The sequence below is a fragment of the Podarcis filfolensis genome, assembly GCF_964270895.1.
Source record: "Podarcis filfolensis genome assembly, chromosome: 10".
In the NCBI taxonomy this organism is placed as follows: domain Eukaryota; kingdom Metazoa; phylum Chordata; class Lepidosauria; order Squamata; family Lacertidae; genus Podarcis; species Podarcis filfolensis.
In genome coordinates, this window is record NC_139612.1 from 47872344 (window position 1) to 47889487 (window position 17144).

Below are 17144 nucleotides of genomic sequence, written 5' to 3' on the forward strand. Positions count from 1 at the left end.
CCTCTGCTTTCACCACGTGGTACACCCTACTGTGGATAACATGGACAAGGGCATTCTTGTGCCCATTAGGAAGCAAAGATCCAGTAGCTTCTTGCTCAGAATCTAGTTGGGTGGGTGGGTGGGTGTGTACTTTTAGTTGTATAGCTTTATACTTGGAGGCTGCTACAAGACAGCACTATGGGCTACAAATGTGAGGCAGAAATTCAATAGATTAAAAGTTTTGTTAAGCCTATGCAGATGCTTGTTGAATATTGCAAAGCATACTCAGACTGTCCAGAAGCAGTCGGTTGCAAGCTGGCAGGATGAAGCAGGAACGCTGCTACTAGTAACTTGGTTACTTAGAGGTTTATTACTTACAGCAGACTCACAAGTTACTATATACAAGATACAGACACGGATCTTAACTCTCTCTCTGAACAAACTCCAACTAACTCTCAAACAACCACTGACCAACCAACACAGGAAAGTCATGAGTCACCAGGCCTATATGGGTGACCTTATGCAACAGAGTTGTATTCAAGGTCCCATATCACTAGGCAGAATAACTCCCCCTGCTCAGTCTTCCTGGCCTTCGGCCTACTCCTTAATTGTTTCCGTGGGAAGCTGCACATAGGCAAAGTCCCAACACCCTCTCACAGCTTCCCACAGGGTCGCTTAAGTGGCCCACTCAGTCGGCTCCCGTGCACCGCACTAAACCGGCGCAGAGCAGAGCAGGGACCGCCTTCCGCGATTCTGGCCAGCTTCCCATTGGCTGCAGGAAGCTCCTACAGCCAATGGGAAGCTGCGCACGCCTCCTCCACGCTGGAAGGAGCATTAGAAATAGCATTTGCGCATGTGTGCGTATGCACACACACACTCCAGCCCACTGTGGCGTCTGCGGGACCATGAACCGGCCCAAGTCACAAAAACTTTACCGACCCCGGTGTATGTGATAAAGGGTAACCATACTGGGGTGAAGGCGTCTTCTTCTATTTGTCCCCGTGTCAGTTTCAGTTTGCTGTATTTTTAATCTTTGTTGGAAGCCACCCAGAGTGGCTGGGGAAACTCAGCCAGATGGGTGGGGTACAAATAATAAATTGTTGTTGTTGTTGTTGTTGTTGTTGGTTGAAACACCAGAGAGTTACCAGGCTGAGGCTGCATTTCTAAATGCACTTACTAAGGAGTAAGCTCCGTTGGATACAGCAGGATTTACTTTTGAGTAAATATGCACAGGACTGCACTGCAGAGCAGACCTGGCCCTAATCATGGGCAAGCTAATCCTATGCTTGCTTGCTCTGAGGTAAGTCCCATTTGACTTCAAATGGCACTTTTCCCCCACAGAGGAAGCTGCCATATCAGATCAGACCCTTAATCCGTCTAGCCCCACATTGCTCACTATGATTGGCAGTGGCTTTCCAGTATTTGCTACAGAGGGTCTTTCCTTTTCTCTGTTTTGCATGCAAGGCTCTATCACTGAGTTTCAGTCTCTTCCTCTTGACCTTTGGGTCCAGACACGAAGCTGAATGAGTCAAACGACTACAGTTAAAGTGATTCAAAGGTTGGTGATTCAAATTGAGAACATGACACTGTAATTGAAACAAAGGCATTTAATCACTTTTATTTTATTTTTTTTTGACCTTTTTTCATTTTGTAAACTTATGTTTTTGTGAAACTTCAATAAATATATTTTAGTCACTTTTATTTTTACTGCCGATGAAGTGTAGTTTCTTAACAGCCTGTAAATCTTACTTCTGTTTTTCGCTCTCTTCATTATAGTGTTTTTGATGTACTGTGTTGATTAATTTGACGGTTACGCTCTTAGTTACTTTGAGTTCCTTTTGCAGAAGAAAAGCAGACTAGAGAATATTCTAAATGCACTTACAATGGGACCATGTGTGCATGTTCTTCCATGTTTGAATACAGGAAACATTTTCACAGCAAAAGCCAATCTAATTTCCCATTTCAACTGGAATATTCTAGTGATGTCGCTCTGCCTTGCAGGACAAAATATCCCTCTTTGATTTGATTATGATAAGATTATTACAGAGCAGCACAGCTCATAGCCTGTGCCAGTGAAAAATCATCTTAATTGATATAGCCCATTCCATTGTTTCCCTTGCTTGAGGAAATAATCACATAATTAACAGAGATGATGGGTGAATCATCTCACAAAAATAGATACAGATCTGCACCTGTGCCTGAAACCAAAACCAAATTATTTACTTCAAAGCATTAAATATTCAATTAACATTTGACATGCTTTCTCCCTGCTTTGAGGAACACATACTACCATCACCATGATGCAGCACAGAGATACTACTTTTACCATGATGCAGTGGAAGGGTAGATAGCAAAAGATTGATTGCGTGGCTGCTGTGATGGCCATTTTCAGTGATTGCAATGTATTCTTTTTTCTTCTTCATCATCTCTTTCTTCACTTGTGACAAGAATCAAGAAATATCAGAAAATGAATTCCTTCCACTTAAAATTTTCCAGAAATATCTAAGGATGGAATGAGCATTTAAGGAACCTCTCCAGTATTCTATATTTTTTTTTTCATTTAAAAACAGAAAGAAATGTGCTTATACAAATGTGCTGAAGTTAGGATTTTAGATCGTAAGCTCCTTGGGGCAAAAACTTGTCCTCTGTAAGGCAATATGCACCTTCTCTCTCCCTCTCATATCTTTTAATTCTATTGATCATATAGGAAAGCCAAAACATCTACATAGTTATATTAGATGCCTGTTATGTAAAATTTGTCAGGCGAGGGAGCATTTATTGGGTGTGAATCTTATGATGGGGAAAATATTGCACTAAAGAGTTTGTCCTGGTTATAGAACAGGAAACCACGAAATACCAATGCATTTCTGTGCTGCCACCTCTGCAGCCGTGCATAGGTGGGTGGTTCGCCTGTTAATATTGTGCTTGCTGCAGTGTGAGGCTAACCTCAGTTGTTTCCTATGCTCTTTGTTGTAAAAACAGGAAGTGTGTGTCAACACATTTAATTTTTGATGGTACTGATACAATAACAAGCACACACTGTGTACAGACAGGTCTGTTTGTTTGTTTGTTTGTTTGTTTGTTTGCTTGCTTGCTTGCTTGCTTGCTTGCTTGCTTGCTTGCATGTATGGGCATTCACAGGGCTGGATTTAGGTTTGATGAGGCTCTAAGCTACTGAAAGTAATGGGGCCCTTTATATATCCAGCTGTCCTTTGTCAACAACAAATTGTCACTGTTTTTTGTGTTGAATATATGCTATATGGTAATTTATGGACCTAATAGGCATCTAAAGCCATTTGCACATAACAAAATATGTATTTTATCCAAGTAATTATTGAACTGAAATACAATTAAGAAAAAGTATATTAATAGTGAAATGGGGGGGGGCAAGAGAGTGGGGCCCGTAGTAGTAGTAGTAGTAGTAGTAGTAGTAGTAGTAGTAGTAATTTATTATTTATACTCCGCCCATCTGGCTGGGTTTCCCCAGCCACTCTGGGCGGCTTCCAACAAAATATTAAAATACAATAGTCTATTAAACATTAAAAGCTTCCCTAAACAGGGCTGCCTTCAGATGTCTTCTGAAAGTCTGGTAGTTGTTGTTCTCTTTGACATCTGGTTCACTGTAACCTGGCTTCTTGCAATGAGGGAACCACCAGAAGGCCCTCGTCGCTGGACCTCAGTGTCTGGGCAGAACGATAGGGGTGGAGACGCTCCTTCAGGTATACTGGGCCGAGGCCATATTTCTCTAGCTTGTTTAGCTTATACGTAAATCCGGCACTGGGTGTTCATTTGCACACTAGAGATGATTAAAAGAACCATTGAAGATGTATGAAGAAGTAGAGAATTTACTGACAGGATGGCTACAGTACCACCAAATTAATGAGATACTAAAAGAAGATAAAAAGAGGCTGGGATTTGAGGACAAGAAATCAAAATTTCATGTAGACATTATAGAAGGTAAAAACAAATTACTGTAAAAAATGTATGATTTATTGTTGAACTGGTATACTAAAGATGAGGAGGTAAAAGAAGCCATGATTAAGTGGGCCATTGATTTTGGGCATAACATTGAATTAGAAGCATGGCATGAATTGTGGAATGTAAATTTGAAATTTACGGCCTGTACGACATTGCAAGAGAATATATGGAAAATGATATATAGGTGGCATCTTATACCGGTAAAACTGGCAAAGATGTCAGAAATCTTGGAAATGTGGAGAGGCGGAAGGAGACCTCTACCACATGTGGTGGGACTGTGGTAAAGTGAAGGGATTTGGGGAATTAATTTACAATGAACTTAAAAAAGTTTTTAAATATACATTTCCCAAAAAAACCCCAAAGCCTTTCTATTGGGATTGTTAGGGAAGGAAATTAAAAAGGAAGATAAAAATCTCTTTCTGTATGCCACGACGGCTGCAAGAACTATGTTGGCCCAAAATTGGAAAACGGATGTAATACCAACTATTATGGATTGGCAGGTTAAAATGATGAATTACGCAGAACTGGCTAGATTATCGGAGAGAATACGAGATCAGGATGAACAGAAGTTTTATGATACTTGGAGTAAATATTTGGTGTATATAAGAGACTACTGTAAAACCTTAAAGACACTGGCAGGGTTAGATTAACTCTAACAGCATATGGTTAACCAGATAAACAAACAAAATACGCGACGTAAGAAAATGTACGATACTTACCGAAGGGGTGGAGGGAAGTCTGAACCTCGGCAGAGCCAAAGATATATGTGAAATTTATTTGTATAATGAATGTACATTTAATGAAAATCAATAAAAATTTATTGGTAAAAAAAAGTGGAGTTCTTTAATAACCCTGTAGGGGGCTTACCTCTCTCTCAGCTGTAAAGTTGACTGTGATCTTGGGTCATTCAGTCTCTCAGAGATGTTGCATGGATAAAATGTGGGAGGGGGGATCAATGTGTGCTACCCTAAGCTCCTCAGAGGAACAATGGGATGCAAATGTAGCAAATAATAAAATTCCTGTATTCAAACAAAATTGCATTTATTGTGCTAATTTCAGAACGGTTGGTTAGAGGGCAGCTCTCCCATGTCACACTGTATCTGACGATGCTTGCGATATGTCTGCATTTCCATACTGGCTGGGAATTCATTTTGACTCTCTTGGCTCTCCTCAGAAAACCTCAAAGGGGAGCTACTACCCCCCTTCACAAAACAATTCCTTTCAGGATCCTTTGCTTGGGAGCCATGGAAGTGAAAGGGACTTGGCACTAGGGTTAAGTGAAGAGATTCACTTGGCTTCTCATTTTTCTCGTCTCTCCAAATTTCTACATCAGTTTGCAATTTTCTAAAAAACACACCCTCATAAAAATTCATCATCTGTCCTAATGTACACATTTTTTAAAAGCAATTTCCCCTAACATAAAGCATTTCTGTGGTATTTTCACTAATATGTTCCATTTTCATGCACACTCTCCCTTGGGATGGGTGTTTTTGTACGCATTACTTGGCTGAAGAACTGCTTTGCAAAATTCAGATACGTGTGAATTTCAACGGAAGCCTGGGTTCCGATTTGCATATTGTTTCAGAAAATGTGAGTTTGGTAAGTTTGTATTTAATTGCAGACTGAATCAAATTTGTCCCCCATCCATACTTAGAACTGAATTAAAAGTGGCTGTGTCAACAGTCACAGTTTGGGAGATTTGTCATCACTTTGCTTCAGGGGAGGGGGACTTCAGGCCCTGGGACCAAAGTAGGTGGTGAGCCAGGGGACCTTTACAGATTATGCCTAATGACTGAATAATGCATTAAATTCAGTAAATATATGCACATTCCCTAAGGCCAGTTGGGGATTATGCACAAAGTGCATATGTACAAAGGTCAGCTGAGACATGCTCATCCCCCAAGGAGTATTGTAGGTTGTATATATTGACCGGGAAATGTGCACAATTCCCTCTTCATGGGAGGATGATGCATGCATTTTCCATGAGGCCTGGTGAATGTGCACAATGGCCAGTTTTTATGCACATTAACTGCTCAGCTTACATTCCCCTTAAGGCATAAACTCCTGCTGCAAGTAAGTGCTATGCTTCTGCTTGGTTAATAGTGTCCAATGCATCAGGGCGATGGGCCAAAACGCAACACTATACAGATCCCACAGAAGTAGAGTCAAGTGCCTGATGTTATCTACTCTTAATGCCAGTTTTGTCATCTAAACATGCCACAGCCTGAAACTTCTGCTTGAAAAAGGAATGATCTGTAGCTGGCCTTCCTTCCCAGGAAGCTGAAAGGTCTGGCATGGAAGATCTTGGGACTGTGGTGTTTCAGCACTGCCGTTTACTACACACAGTCTCCAAGGAAATGAGTGCTTGCAGAATGTCCATTAGCCCTCCTCAGGTGGGCGCCTTTGCGGGCGGGCACTGCGTCTCCTCTGTGAACTGGCCTATTGCTGGCCCAATCATACTCCTGCCGCCAAATTGGCCAATGGCAGCAGGAATCTAGGGGGCGTTCACCTGAGCGCAGTGCCAACTGATCTATAGCTGCGCTCAGCATCACGTCCAGAGGAAGGATAAATACCCGGTTGGCAGGGCCTTTCAGAGACATTGTTGGAGCAACAGGCCCGACCCTGCTAGCATGAATCAGGCATGGAAGCAGACCAATCGCACCATCGGTCGCAGAATGGAGCATTCCAATGGCCAGGTGATTCATCACCCAGACATCAATGTTAATCAGGAGGTGCTTTTCCACCGAGGTGGGGTCCACCTCTCGGATGCTGGCAATAATATTTGGCTATGCAATATAGTGGAGGGCACTGAGTGTTAGTTGCAGGCGTGAGTGCTTTGGCAGCAAGCCAAGAATGCCTCGATTGGTGGATACGCATTGGGTAAGCCAAGTCTTGGATGGAGGGGAGGTTGTAGCCTCTGCCTGCCCCTCCACAGGTAAGGGTATCCTGTTAAAAGGATCCAGGAGGAGTGGCTCCTGTCCGATGCCCAGGTGGGGGCTAGGGCCATTCCAGTCCTCCAACGTGGACCGCTTGGGGGATGCCCTGATTTGATGTAGGTCATAGGGCATTCCCTCCTCCCCCCCCCCCGGCTGGATTCACCCTTAGAAACACTCCCAGTGGACGGGCGGGAGTGATATGCGCTGTTGCTTACCTTAACGACTATGATCAAACCTTTCACATCTGTAACTGATAAAGTTGTGGCCTTATTTGATCCCCAAAGCCCAATACGCTGTGTGTTGTCTAGTTATTTGCACCTTAGGGAATAGGGTGGTCGCAGGGCCATGCGAGTAACATAAGCAAAGCTGCAAAGAGGAGTTGACAGAGCACAGCGCCTCACCAGCCATAGCAGAGAGGAGGCATTTTAATGGCTACTAGCCACAAAGTCTATGTTCTGTTTCCATGGCTGAAGGCAGTAGGCCCAGTTTACAAGAACCACAAGTATGGGAGAGTGCTGTTGTCCTCAGGTCCTGCTTTCAAGCTTCCCATCAGAGTCTGATTGGACACTGTGAGAACAGGATGCTAGACTAGAGGGGCTTCTGTAAGCAAGGCTCTTCTAATGTTCTCATCTTATTGTTTATCTTGTGGAGCAGGTGCAGCATGGGCAGGTGTGGTTTGGCATTCCCATTCAGCAACACCTTGACATCCTTGCCAGCGTGCCCTTCGCTTGTGGTGTACCCAGTGACGCACAACATTCCCATGGAAACATGGCTGTCGAGAAGCAAATTCAGCTCCGGTGGGTGGGTACAATTCCATTGCAACCGGGTCTAATTTTGGCCTGCTGTGTCCTTGTCTTATTCAGACATTTGGATACCATGGCGATGAGCAAGCTATGAACGTCTGCATAGATTCACATTTGCTTCATTTTTCTTTGATGATCAAAGGCCCAAGAAGAATGCATTCCATAAGAGCACAAGGTTTTGCAGTGGCTGACATGCAAGCCTGGTGTCAAGGGAATCTAGATCTTTTTCTACTCCCCAGGATAAGTTTTTTTAAATCTCATTTTGGTAGTTACGCCAGGGATGGCAAACTGCATCCTCTGGACTATGAATCATTTTCAGCAACAGAATATTCTTAAAATTTTACCCTACCTATTGCCTGATGCGCATCATTATCATCATCCATCTTATTCTATCCACAAAGCACCTAAGCTTATTTAAAACTTAATGTCATTTCCTCAATCGTTCCAACTGGTTGCTGCAGTTAGGGTTAGGCTTCCCCCAGCCCACAAAATATTATCAATGGCATTTTTTGTTTCACTAGTCATCCAAATTGCTCTGGGCAGTGCTTCTCCCTGTAAAGGACCACTTCTCTTCACATGAACCTATCCAGACAGTGAGATTATCATCTGCGTTTGTTCTCTATGTGCCACCTACAAATGAGATCAAGAAAGAAACCACAAAAGCCAACGACAGAGAGTGTGTCATGAGTCCCAATGAGACCTCTTGGAGGGGTTGGTCAGATCAAGATGAGGGATGAAAGGAACTGATGGAGTTATCAGTTTATGACCCTGGACATCACGCTTGCCATACTAAAATCATACCCACTCCTATATAAGGGGAACCTAGGGGCAATATTGACCATTGGACCAATGTCTTAGCTTGTGTAGTCATGCCTTGCACCTGCTGCACTCCTGGTACAGGCACTCCTGATTCGAGTGCCACAGAAGTGTGGCACTCAAATCAGAAGTTTAACACTCAAAACAGAGCACGTTCAGCTTCTGAAAAAAGTTTGCCAGCCAGAACACTTAATTCTGGGTTTGCAGTGTTTGGGTTCCAAGTTGTTTGAGTACCAAGGTGTTTGAGAACCAAGGTACCACTGTACTTTGCTGAAGTACCATGCTTATTTGAGTATTAAAAGTTTTTGGCAGGAAATGTAGCCTGAGTCCTTTGTCCAGAGGGAGCCAGGACACAGGGTCCATTCATTCTGGTTTTGTTTTCCCGAGAGCAAATTGAGGTTGATGGGGCAGTGCCACATTTGCCTTTATGGGCCAGTCTTCAATCAGCCAAAGGGGATGGCAACTTATGCATTCCCCAAAAGGAGAAAATGCATCACACCCCACCAAAGAAAAACAGGACACAGATGTGTAGAAAAGATGGCACTCAATGCTAGTCCTACCTGCTGAAGTTAATGGATGTGATTCACTTAGGTCCGTTAATAACAATGGGTCTCCCTTGAACAGCTGAAAATAGCCCCAGATTTGCCAATGTATATGAATAGACACACATTTTAAAACTATGATTACACCTTAATTAGAAATACAGTATGTGTCACTGCAGTGTATGATCTGTGTGCCTGCTCAGTCTTCTCTCCAGGTGCTAACTGCTGGTGGGCAACTTTGGTTCATCTGCAGCTCTCCTAAGAGTTCTTCATCTTTAAGCCAGACTTACTGGATAGCCCTTCAAATAAAGGACACATGCAGATAGATGAATGTCATTTGCAAAGTAGGACACATGGCCACCCTGCCTCTTTGCCTGTGATTAAACAGGTCTTGAAAGCCTATTTCTTCTATATAGGTCGCCGGTGACTGTTTCTACAGTGACGTCCTGCTGTTTTTACCTGTCATTGTGTTTCAATGGTTCTTTTATTGTTTTAAATTATTTTTGCAAGCCACTTTGCATAGATGTTATCCTGAAAGCTGGGGTAAAGGTATACACAATTTTAAAAATGCATTAAAGAAAGAATGATCGAAAGAGAAATTTATCAGCTGTGTGGCAAGTAGAAATGCAATTGGCATGGCCTGCAGATGCACAAAGGGGAAAAGATTCACTTGTTGGATTTCTGTCAGGGAAAAATAAATGTTGGCAACTCTAGTTATGAACCTCGGGGAATTTTCACAGGGCTCCAAAATAATTGCACCCAGTAGGCACTCTGACTGTATCTAAGTTGGTTAGTGGACCTATGGACCAGACATCAGTATATAGCCATAGTGGCCCACAGGGGGCAGACATCCAGTTTGCTAGAGAAATTATTTGGGGTGATCCAAAGGTTGTTTTTGGGTGAACTTTTGCTTATAGCCCAGTTCCTTTTTCAGTCAGTACCTTTTGAATGAGTAATGCACCAGGAACTGCAAATAAGGAACGAGAAACAAACACCAGCCTCATACAGAGCTATAATGAGTAAATGCGATTTTGTCTTCAAAACAGAAAGTGAGGATGAGGGAAGCAGAGACTCAAAGGGGTTCAGAATGTCAGGGCTGGTTGTCTGAGACAGACTTTTGCTTGAGCTTATCAGTGCTCTCTGTTTGGCTAGGACTCTGCCAGCCTATCGCTGCTGAGCCCATTTCATCACTCTCTCTGCTGCTCACTTCCCCTCCTTTATCCCCTCTGCTGACAGCCCTCTAGCAAGGCAGCAGAGATTTGACTGCCCCTACTCACCCCTGACTGTGCCTTTTACCAGCTGTGCAAGGTGCAGATATTTAAGGAACAAAAAGCACACTCCAGCATCTTCTTGAGGGGGAAGCTGCACCTGTTTGATTTGTGTCTGTTGCACAGCTATTGAAAGTGCAAAAGCTCTTCCAAGGGGGGAGAAACATAGCAACTCTAAGATGGACATATAGGCATTAGTTCCTAGCAGAAGGCTTCCCCTACCCACCCATTCAGCCATATTTTGACTTTATCCCCTTGGAGCAAATGAGTGTAACTAAGACAGGGAAAAGTTGCCAGGCAACTATTCAGCAGCCCTCTAGAGGGGGGACCAGAGGGAGGAGGAGGAGATGGTTGGGAGCAAGCAGTGCGTTACCTTGGCTCTTCAGAGCATCATTCATTCCACATCTTGCAAGCTGTTGTCCTCCAAACTGCCCTTCCCCACTCTCCCCAAGTGCTCTCCTCTGGCACTCCCCCATTTGAAAAGCTACAATGTCTTCCGCTTTTTGTAAGAAGAATTGCTGCAAGATTCTCATGGAATGAAAGATATCAAATAGGTAAGGGGATGGCTTTTCATTGGGAAAAACATTGTTGTTATTGTTATTATTGTTATTATTAAGATTTTTTAACTGTCCTCCACCACAAAGTCATATTTGCGCACACTCACACACACACAAACACAATTTACAATCAAAAGTCTAGAGTAGGTCCCAAAGCATCTTGCACAGGTGTCAAAAGCCCAGGTAAGGAGGTGTGTCTTCAGCATGTAATGAAAGCTATCCAGCCAAGATGCCAGATTTAGGGGCTGCCACAGAGAATGTCTTCTGCTGAGACGCCACACTGCTGAATTTCCCAGGGTGGTGAAACTACCGAGAAGGTCTCCCCACTGCCATTCTTAACACCCAAGAGGATTTTTAGGGCACTAGCCTCACATAGCTATTGAGCGACACAGAACACTTTGTGAGGAAGAATGATGTGGCATGAGAACATTTAAGCACAGCTTTCAGTGCTGATCTGGAATAGGGCAAAGGCCGAAAACAGAGGACAAAAAGCATTGGACGACAGACCGGTCACAAGGAAGACCTTGGGCTTAAGTAAATATTCAATCCTGCACAGTATTTACATTCGTGCATGTGTGTGTGTGTGTGTGTGTGTGTGATTTCAGATGAGACTGCACCAGGCCACAACCACAACGGGAAGCTGCAAAGGTAGGCCTGTCACTTTGGGGTCACACTGGTATGTAGAATTTCTCTTCCCAGTGAGGAAGAAGAGGCTTGGAGTTCTGATGCTGGGTTACAGGTGGCTATAGAGTGCAGCCCAAGTCTTCTCCTTATGGATGTGTTGGTGCAGGGCCTGCAGGAAAAAACTACAGAGGCAAAACAGGAGGCTTCACATAATGGGCGTTCCTAGGAATTTTTCTGGGGGAATGTGGCAATCGGCAAAGTAAAAGCACTGAAAGGAGGAAAGAGGCTAGTTTCTATCAAAAAGTGGTAAGAATAGAGTCTGTACATTTTGTCACATATCTCAGGTCCTACAATTGCTAGAAACTTACTCTTACTTTTAAAATGAAAGCTGGGAATTTGGAGGCTATGGTTCATTACTGGGGAGCAATTGCCCCCTTGCCTCCATGGATATCCATTCTTTTTATTCTGACTTTGCTGGCCATGAATGTGAGGAGTGAGTGATTAGTGCTGTGATTTATCAGGAACAACTGCATTATTGTGTCAGAAATAGGTTTATATCCTTGTTCTATGCCCTTTGGCAGGGGTAGGCAATGTGGACTACAACATTATCATTGACTATGCTGTGATGGGAGTTGTGGTCCACAACATCTGAAAGGCACCACACTGGCCTTCCCCGATCTGGTGCTTTCCAGATGTTTTAGGCCACAGCTCCCATTATCTGCCAACCAATGGTTGTGCCAGCTAGGGCTGATGGGAGTCATAATCAAAGCCATATGGAGGTCACCGGGTTGGGAAGGGGCTGGTATGCACATATATTTGTGTTCTGTTGCTTCTTTTCACCCTTGGTCTACCACATTTAACTCAAAACTCAAGGCTGGTTCTGTCATTGGGCAGAATGAGACAGACACCTCAGGCGGCAGATACTAGGGGGCAGGGAGCCGGACAGAAGAATTGTGCATGCCATATGCATCCCCTAGTCTAGCCTGCTACCCTCTGGTGGGATGGATGACGTTTTCTGTACAGGCAACAAAATGTATTGGGCCATCCCTGAGAAGCCTCAAATGGAGGTCAGATGTTGCTGTTTTGCCCCACTGACATCTTACGTGCTTATTAGTGACACTTGTGACAGTTACCTCCTGATTGGATCGGAGCAGGATTTTAGTCCAACAAAAGGCCACATATCCTGTGTCGCAGAGGCTGTTTTAAGGGGTTTTCGGGTGGCACTGTGGGTTAAACCACAGAGCCTAGGACTTGCCGATCAGAAGGTTGGCGGTTTGAATCCCCGTGACGGGATAAGCTCCCGTTGCTCGGTCCCTGCTCCTGCCAACCTAGCAGTTCAAAAGCACATCAAAGTGCAAGTAGATAAATAGGTACCGCTCTGGCGGGAAGGTAAACGGAGTTTCCGTGCACTGCTCTGGTTTGCCAGAAGTGGCTTAGCCATGCTGGCCACATGATCCAGAAGCTGTACGCCGGCTCCCTCGGCCAATAAAGCGAGATGAGTGCCGCAACCCCTGAGTCAGCCACGACTGGACCTAATGGTCAGGGGTCCCTTTACCTTTACCTATTTGAATGGCTGTTGGGTCCAAGTCCAATTTAAAGATAAATGGCCTAGGAAGGGGACAGCAGGGGCCTGAAGTCCCCCATCAGCTGTTAGACCTGGGCAGCAGACTGGGCAGGAGCACAGGTCCCCTGATCACAGTCTTCCCCACTATGGTAAGATGTACGACTATTATTTAAAAATGCACTCATTCTAGTGGTGGCTGCAGATTGGGATGGGAATGTGTGGGATATACAGCTGTGAACCTATGGAGATGGCATAAAATAGAGGAAGCTTGAACCCACCTTTCCACTAAGTTATCATGGTTTTATTGTGATGATTCTGACATAGAACCTCAGCTATGGAGAATGGAGAGGAGGCTGATCCTTGCTTTGCTTGTTTGGTAGGTTGTCCACAATGGAGGGAGAGGAGCAGGAGGACCATTCAGAGGTGCAGCCTCACCGAGGACACAAGCGTGGACTCTGTAACTGCCAGCAGTGCATCCCACTCTGGGTAGTCTTGGTGCTGCTGGGCTGCGCTGGAGCGCTAACTTGGTATTTCATAGGTAACTGTTTGAGTCTTTTGTTGTTCTTCTCTGGGATGGTTGGTGATCTGGGATGGGGGGAGAAATCCCATTTGGTTCACATTTAAATGTGAACTTGCCTGATTCGCACTTTCCAAAACAATTCAGGAAGCGAAACACAATGATTCTTCGAAATTCACACTTATCCCAATTTTGCATCTCTCCAGCCAAGCAATGTATAAAAACACACATATATTGAGGTGTGCATCTAAATGCATGTCTTAGTGCAAATAACATGCAAGATTGTGTATAGTAGCACTTCACACAAAACTCTGAACAGTTTTTTCTGAGGACTGTAAATAACAACAACAATAACACACACAAAAAATGTGGAGAACTGAACTCCACTAATGTGGAGAACTGAACTCCACTAATGTGGAGAACTGAACATATGAATGGGAAAATGGGAAACTGAGAGAGAGAAACCACATCCCTGTTACTGACACAGCATGGTGGGGGAATGAGGCCAGTTGAAGTATCTCAAAGACACTTCCATCTGTACCTGACCTCCTGTTTGCCGCTCACTTTTGACATGGTGAAGTCAACTCCTCTTTCATGTGGTTGAATGGTGAAGTGATTGTATGTCCCTTAAAAATGGTTTGAGGGAGAATCTGCAGCTGAGATGCAGGTCAGTTTCATGGGAAGGTTGAAACAGTCACACAATCAGTTCACCGCACCATCATGGAAGCATCTAGGTCCAGCATTATCACAAAATATGCTAATTTAACTTAATTATAGATAGCTGGCTAGAGGAAGAATCTGATATATATCCTGTTGGGATGGCTACATTTTAATTTGCTTAGGTAAGCATCAAGAGAAGTTGCCCCAAGCATTTTTCCCAAGAAGCACTGAAAGATACAAGTTTTGAATTTTATTATACATGAAAGAAGGGAGATTCTAAGTAAGTTACACTTGACATATTATGACAATGAGTTTAAAGATTTCAGGAATTAAACAGTTACATGTGGTTTAATTAAATACAGTATGCTGAAGTCTTATTTCTATTATAGCTAACTACTGCAGAATTTGTTCAATATAGCACAGTAATGATGGGGGCTGACTTTTTAGAGTGGGGGAGGGACAAGACTTGGTGCTAGAGCATCTGCCTTGCATGCAGAAGGTCCCATTCTTAATCCCCAGCATCTCCAGGTAGGATTGCAAGCCCCAACAATCAGCTGATGAGCAGTGCCTGCAAATTCCCTTTTGGCCCAGCCATGTCCTTACCTGCCCTTCGCCTGATGTCAGGTATAGGGCGGCTCCAAGAGCCAACATGGGCCTAAGGTTGCTTACAGGACAATGGTTCACCATTATTGCTGTAGACAATACAGAGTTAGGCAAGGAGTTAGGCAATATGAGGCAGCTACCTGTGTTCCTATGCTCGCTATACAATTCCGTAATCTGGCATTTATTGAATATATAATTTTGTATTTTTGATTTAAAAAAAACAACCTTGAAAAACAGACTGATGTTCTTGAAATGCATAGGGATTAAAAAAATTATGTGTCTTCCTTCCTTCCTTCCTTCCTTCCTTCCTTCCTTCCTTCCTTCCTTCCTTGGCTTTCTCTTCATTTGTTTTTCATCCTCCTTGGCGTTCATTTTTCCTCTCGTTTCTCCTTCCCAGCAGAGGATCCTGTTGCACCATAGTGTGCAGGAAGCCCTGCAACAAGAATGGGCTGGGCACCAGATTCTTTGGATCCACTGGTTCAAAAGCCCCACAGCCCCTTAGCTATTCACCAGGCAGGAGGTGTAACAGGAAGGAAGGAAGGAAGGAAGGAAGGAAGGAAGGAAGGAAGGAAGGAAGGAAGAATTGGCTTTCTCCCCCCACCTGCTCAATTTAGCACCCTGGCCAGCGCAAGCCAGCCCAGCTTAGAATGTGGCAGGGGACCTGATGTGCCACTCCCCCACCTACAGTCTGAAGTGGTACTGTCCATTCTAATACTACTTCATTCTGCAGGTTTCATTACGGTGGCCATACAGCCTGCTTTGCAGATGAGGGCCTGCCATTTATTTATTTTACTTGGATCTCACCGTTCCCCACCAGCATGGCTCCTTTGACGGAGTTGTCTGAGTGAAGTCTACCCATTTTAAGTGTGGTGCAGTGAGAGCCTCTGTGGTATCTTGGTTCCACTGTATGGAACTCATCCATGTGTCTCATCTTCCTGGCAGACTACAGACCACGCCACACAGCATCCCTGCACTTCTACTCAGGCAGCCTGAGGATCCTTAATCGACAGTTTTCCCTAGATCACGGGCGGATGGAATCCAGAGGCTTCTGGACAGAGACAACAAAGACTCAGAAGATGGTAGGGGCATGACTTCATGAGCTACAGACGGTGTTAGTGTGAGGCATTAGTACAGAGGTTATTAGTGTGCAGAATTGCTAGCTTCTCTATGGGTCCTCCTCCAGTATCTTTCAAAGCAGTTTAAGTTGTGACTTCCCCTGAGTCATTATTGGGTTTCCCCAGCAGGAAAAGCCTTGTCTGCTAAATTTCTACATTTCAGTCTGCAACAAAAGGCACATAAGCAGCCATAGGTAGTCAAGCGCCCAACTTTACAGAGGACAGTCCTCTGTTTTAAGGTGTCCTCTATTTGAAACGCCCAAGTCCAGTTTACAGATAAAGACCCGTAAGAAGGGAAAGCAGCAGACATGGCTTATTGACACGGTTAGCACCTAAACAGCAGACTGAGCAGGCCAGGCACACAGCTCACCTGGTCACAATCTTCCCCGCTATGGCAAAATGCATTGCATTGCTGCTTACATTATAGCAATTGTTTCTTTTTCATGATGCATTTCCACGTTTGGGGCAATTCAGAAGCGGCACCCTAGAGCAGAGATGGTAAAAATAAATATGGCAATACTGGTTCATGCCTGAATGCTGAATGATAGGTGAATTATATTGTGAGAGAGACTGGGTATTATTTTCTGATGACACCATTGTCTGGTAATGACTAGAGAGCATTCTTTTGCAGCTGAAAGACCTCATTCATGCCACCGATTTGGCTCCTTACTACAACTCCAGCACTGTCTATGCCTTTGGGTGAGTGAAGCATTATTAGCCTGTTTGAAAGCTGCCCTTAGAAGCTGCAGTCTGTTTATTTTACAGAGATGAAGAATCTGCCATACTTGCCCCCAAATGATTATCGGTCGTGACTTTGGGTTAATACACCTTAAAGCTGGAAATGTTTAGCTAGCTGCAGTAGCAGTGGCATGATCGCCACTATTGAAGCTGGGATAGCTCAGCTGGTAAAGCATGAGACTCTTAACCTCAGGGTCGTGGGTTTGAGCCCCATGTTGGTCAAAAGGATACCTGCATTGCATTGGACTAGATGACTCTTGTGGGTCCCATCTAACTCTATGAATTTAAGATGCGCAAATGGAAAGGGAGAAGCTTTATTCTCATTGCTATTTAATATTTATTTGAAGCTGCGGAGGGCGCTCATTGGGAGTTCTGGCGCAAGGTGCCCTCAATATGCTGGTAACATTCAGCTCCATTTCTCCATAACATCTGAATCAAGAAATG

General features: G+C 44.1%; 1 protein-coding gene across 1 annotated transcript in view; it reads left to right on the plus strand.

Annotated features, from left to right (window-relative positions):
- The first annotated feature begins 11484 nt into the window (after positions 1-11484).
- The window catches only part of TMPRSS6 (transmembrane serine protease 6), a 29318-nt gene continuing 23658 nt past the window's right edge, over positions 11485-17144 (plus strand). The window contains exons 1-4 of the mRNA XM_083573934.1: positions 11485-11527; positions 13448-13605; positions 15790-15926; positions 16594-16661. Of these exons, the coding sequence (XP_083430060.1) occupies positions 13458-13605; positions 15790-15926; positions 16594-16661 (353 nt within the window). The 5' untranslated portion in view covers positions 11485-11527; positions 13448-13457. The remainder of the gene's footprint in view (positions 11528-13447; positions 13606-15789; positions 15927-16593; positions 16662-17144) is intronic.